The sequence below is a fragment of the Lontra canadensis genome, unplaced genomic scaffold (assembly GCF_010015895.1).
Source record: "Lontra canadensis isolate GAN:19392208 unplaced genomic scaffold, GSC_riverotter_1.0 scaffold123, whole genome shotgun sequence".
NCBI lineage: Eukaryota > Metazoa > Chordata > Mammalia > Carnivora > Mustelidae > Lontra > Lontra canadensis.
The window spans coordinates 1795013-1799988 of NW_022631117.1; the positions used below are offsets into that span (position 1 = coordinate 1795013).

The 4976-nt window shown below is 39.1% G+C and overlaps 1 protein-coding gene across 1 annotated transcript; it reads left to right on the forward strand.

The window, feature by feature from the left end:
- Positions 1–420: 420 nt before the first annotated feature.
- CUNHXorf66 (chromosome unknown CXorf66 homolog) lies at positions 421–3534 on the forward strand. The gene is made up of 3 exons (XM_032841433.1): positions 421–526; positions 1193–1349; positions 2636–3534. The coding sequence occupies exons 1-3, from the start codon at positions 439–441 to the stop codon at positions 3453–3455; spliced, it is 1065 nt and encodes a 354-aa protein (XP_032697324.1). The 5' UTR covers positions 421–438; the 3' UTR covers positions 3456–3534.
- Positions 3535–4976: the final 1442 nt, after the last annotated feature.

Below are 4976 nucleotides of genomic sequence, written 5' to 3' on the forward strand. Positions count from 1 at the left end.
TGCTTTATAATATCTTAATTTTGTTAAGAAAAAAAATCATATAGACTTATACCACAGGATGATTTAACCCCTATAACACTTAAGAATTACTACAAAGCTGCAAACTGCCTCCTTATCATTTAATAAGGAGAAACAGTTCTTCAGTAGCTAAAGCAATCCCATTTTCCCTATCTTTTCTAAATATCTCCCTCTGTGCTTTTAATAATGCCCCAAACCTTCTTGATTTGACTTTGGTAGAATATTTGATGTGGATAAATAAATTGTTAAAAATCACTTGGCAGTATTTATACACAGAAGCTCTGGCTTCTCCATGGTGAGATTATGTTGTCATAATATGACACAAAATGATAATGATGTCATAAACTTCTAGAACAGGCTGAACCATATAAAATGCAGTAGTTTCCTTGGTAGAAAAAACATTTGAACAAATCCCTGGACATGAATCTTTTTATTTATGTCCTACTTTTGTCCATTTGGATAAACAGTTGTTTAAATACAAACCAAAGTGATGGTTCTTCTACTACAGGTATGTGCCTAACCCTTAAAACTTAGAAATTAGGATCTATTATATTATGCACTCAAGCCTTAATTAGACAAGCTAGCTGTGTTTAAGAAATCTGCTGTTTCATGGATGTTACCATTAGTAGTCTTTAAGAATTTCTAGGAGAACATCTGAGAGTTTTACTTCTGTGTGGAAAATTCAAGAAATATAGAAGCATAGGGTATAGAGATACTGTTCCCCTTCACTCCCCTTCCCTACCCAAATCCACTTACCCCTGCCCTCAACTAATCTGGCATGGCACCTAACATATAGTAGGCTTCAAAAAGAGTTTTTTCTTGTCCTACCCTCTTTTCCACCATACACATTCACACACAAACATTAACACTCAAGTGCATTCACATGTGCAAGACATACATACACTCAAAAACCTAGGCAGTGGGGTGAGTAAGCCATGATGCAGGGGTAACCAAGGGAATTGTACTGATTGGCCAGTGATGATTCCCAGATTTAGCATCTAGACTGTGGCCAGAGGATGTGATAGAGGGAGGAAAATGACAATGGGAAACTTATCATGCTTTAAGAAATCACTGATGAAAAGACTTGATTTTGACCTTTAGTAGCAAACCACTATCAAATGGAAGAAAACTGGGTTACCTAACACATTTTCTGGTGAAACCATCTCTTTGGCAGGGGCTAAGCACATTCAACCAACGGAGATTAAAATGGACAACTTTAGGAGACGTCTACTCGTTATCATAATTGGTATTATGATCATAGCTTTTGTCTTCACCTGTTTTTGTTTTCTCCATTACAACTGTATGATCGACGATGCACCCAAAGCAGGAATGTAAGTTTTACACCCTTAAATTAAGAATGCAAGTTGTGTGTATACATATAGTGGAGATTTCATTGTTTTCGTGGTTACTTAACGTTAACCCCAGACTTCTAAAGAGCTCATCTTGTGGGTGGATACCTTTACTTCAATAATATTAGCTCTTAAATATTCTCAAGTACGTTATCAAGTTTAGTGTATTCTAAAGCTGTCTCCTACTGAGGGTTCAGCTGAGCCCCAGGCTATAAATTTCATTACAAATTGAGTCTAGGAAAAGAGGCTTGACTATCCAAATAAGACAGGGAGAATAAAGAACGGGAGAGACTAAAACTGATACTGCACTGTATGCTACCTAACTAGAATTTAAATACATAATTTGAAAAGAAAAAAAAAGAAGGGGAGAGGGAGTTGGGTCTCTGCATTCCAAAAACAATAAAACATTTTGGATAATCTACCATTTGAAGACATAATAGCAAAAATTATTCACTGCTGTCCTCATTGTCTCACTCCCTGCCTTTCACATAGGAGGATCAGGTTGGCCCTGATATAGTGCTTCCCTAAAAATTTCCCAATATAAGGACCGATGATTAAAGTACACCAGTGCTCTATTTCTTTAGTTTTAGAGGAGTATTGTGAATACAAATATGCATGGATAGATAACTTGATGGTGTAAATATGATAGGAAACACTGAATCTGGTCTAAAGAGTTCAGTTTTTCCTTATGACAAGTTGTGACAGTTGTGTATGAGTTGCATGTTAACCTGTCACTCTTTTAAAAAATATTTTATTTATTTGAGAGAAAAAGCATGAGGGGGTGGGGCAGGAGAGAGAGAAGTAGACTCCCCACTGAGCAGGGAGCCTGCCATAGGGCTCCATCCCAAGACCCTGGGATCATGACCTGAGCCAAAGTCAGATGCTTAACTGACTGAGCCACCTAGGTGCCCCCAACCTGTTACTTTTTTAAAGTTTAATTTCTAGAATAAGTGAAGCTCTCTTTCTCCTTCTCAACAGTAGACTTGAAACAACTTTGTGTCATTCCATATGTAGGCTATATGGTTATCAATGCATCTGAAATAGTAAAAATACTCTCAAGAAAATAAAAATGTATTCAGCATGAGTTCATATCTATAACCCAAGTCATAGCTTTTATCACACTCCAATTCTTACTGTGTTCAGTTTTTCTACTAGAGCCAAAAAACTGACCAAAACACTAAACTGACATAGTAACCTGTGTTTTCTGGTGATAGCAATAGTACTTTTTTGTTTTAAGATGTCATACTCTGAATTTTCTTTATTTTCAGGCTCAAGAAAGAAGATGTGACAAGCAAGTCATCCAGATCATCCAAATTATCATTCAGTGAATCCAAGATAGCCAGTCCATGCATTCTAGAAAAACAGTCCATGCTATCTAGTATAGACAAGCTTTCTGTGCCCTCAAGTCCAGAAAAGTCATCCATACCATCCAGTGCAGAAAAGTTAATGAGGTCCCTGAGTCCAGGAAAGCAATGTATATCATCTAGTCCAGAAAAGGTAAAAAGGCCACCAAGGCCACAAAAAAAATCCAGGTCATCCCACCCAGGAAAGTCAGATAGAACACACAATCTAGAAAAGCCCCATAAGCAAGCTCATGCCCGTAAGCTAGGGGGTCAGTCCTGTTCATCCTACCCAAATAAGGCAATGAGGCTGCCTTGGCTAGCCCTTCTACAATATCCAGTCAGGACAGCCAAGCCACCCAGTCCACAAAAGCAAATCTCGCCACCCAGGCGATCCAGTTTACAGAAACTAACCAGATCCTCTAGACATCGTAATCTAAAAAGGTCAGTTAGAACAGGTAAGGCAGGCATGTCACCTAGGCCTCGGTTAATCAAGTCTTGTCAATACTATAAGGAAAAATGCCTTGTTTGCAGAAATTCTTCTGAGCCTTTGGTCAATAATATTTCTGAGGCAAAGAATAGAAATGTTCAAAACTCACCTGTTTCAAGCGAAGTGCAGTCTTTTTCCAAGTCCTGTCATAAGGGAGATTACAGAGACAATGTATTATTCTGTGGCAATGTGAGTAGCAGTGATATCACATACGACAGCGATGACAGTGATAGGGAGATAACCATTATCTGCACATAAAATGAAGTAAAGTCATCCCTAAAAGCAGCCATCATAACTAAGAACTCAATAAAAATAAAAACCACATGTGAAAAAGCAAACTTACACCAACTATTTGATGCTCATTATCCTTTAAAAACCCTGATGGCGGGGCACCTGGGTGGCTCAGTGGGTTAAATCCTCTGCCTTTGGCTCAGGTCATGATCTCAGGGTCCTGGGATCGAGGCCCACATCGGGCTCTCTGTTAGGCGGGGAGCCTGCTTCCTCCTCTCTCTCTCTGCCTGCCTCTCTGCCTACTTGTGATCTTTGTCTGTCAAATAAATAAATAAAATCTTAAAAGAAAAAAAAAAAACCTGGGGCGCCTGGGTGGCTCAGTGGGTTAGGCCTCTGCCTTCGGCTCGGGTCATGATCTCAGGGTCCTGGGATCGAGCCCCGCATCAGGCTCTCTGCTCAGCAGGGAGCCTGCTTCCTCCTCTCTCTCTGCCTGCCTCTCTGCCTACTTGTGATCTCTGTCAAATAAATAAATAAAATCTTAAAAAAAAAACCCTGATAGCAGGAAATCTATTTGCAATCGTTATTGAGATTAGTCCTATCCATCCTGGAAGCAGTTTATTTTAAAAAATAGTAATTAAATGCATAACATAACAAATGATTTTACTGTAATTATTACTGCATTTTAGAGGCAAAAGGCTCTTTTCATGTATCTTCCTTAGATCTGGTCACTTGGATGGGAACCATGAGCACCCACGCACGAGCAAATCCAAAAAGGAATTGCAAGATGGGTACCCTGGACTCCTATTTCCCTTGGATTAGCCCTCACATGAAGTCTCAACCCAATTAAGTTTCAAGTTGATTTCCTAATGTTTACACACAGTCCTCACAGTTTAAGACTGTCTTCCTGTAGTGTCTGGTGCTTGGCAGAAAAGGCTCTTATGTGTTTAGTTCTGGTGGACTTAGGGGAGCTCCTGATAGCCATTTCTAACATCACTGTCTCCTTGACTGCTACTTATGGTGGTGACCATTTAATAAGGTATGCAAATATGGGATCACTATGTCGTATGCCTGAAACTACTACAATATCGCTTGTCAATTATTCTTCAATTAAAAAAAGAAATACTGAGGGGTGCCTGGGTGGCTCAGTGGGTTAAGCCTCTGCCTTTGGCTCAGGTTGTGATCTCAGGGTCCTGGGATTGAGCCCCACATTGGGCTCTCTGCTCGGTGGGGAGCCTGCTTTCCCCTCTCTCTCTCTCTGCCTGACTCTCTGCCTACTTGTGAACTCTGTCTGTCAAATAAATAAAAAAAATCTTTAAAAAAAAAAGAAATACTGAACTCAATAAAATTAATCAGGTTTTGTTAACAAAAATAAAATAGATATAAATAAAAAGCACTGTAGGTGCCATGGACTTGATTTCCTACTGGTATTGCCCTTTTTTAAAAGACAAACTATAAAGGGTTAGAATTTTTCTGGGTTAGAAAACCCTGGTCTTTTTAAAATTCACGAATACAAGTGAAAGTTCTGATTCAAATTTTAAACTGTTTACT

Bases quoted from the DNA above. Each gene is read 5' to 3' on its own strand.
- CUNHXorf66 (XM_032841433.1), top strand. From the start codon at position 439: ATGAATCTTTTTATTTATGTCCTACTTTTGTCCATTTGGATAAACAGT. The intron at 527-1,192 runs GTATGTGCCTAA...TCTCTTTGGCAG, and splicing joins TGATGGTTCTTCTACTACAG to GGGCTAAGCACATTCAACCA. The intron at 1,350-2,635 runs GTAAGTTTTACA...CTTTATTTTCAG, and splicing joins GATGCACCCAAAGCAGGAAT to GCTCAAGAAAGAAGATGTGA.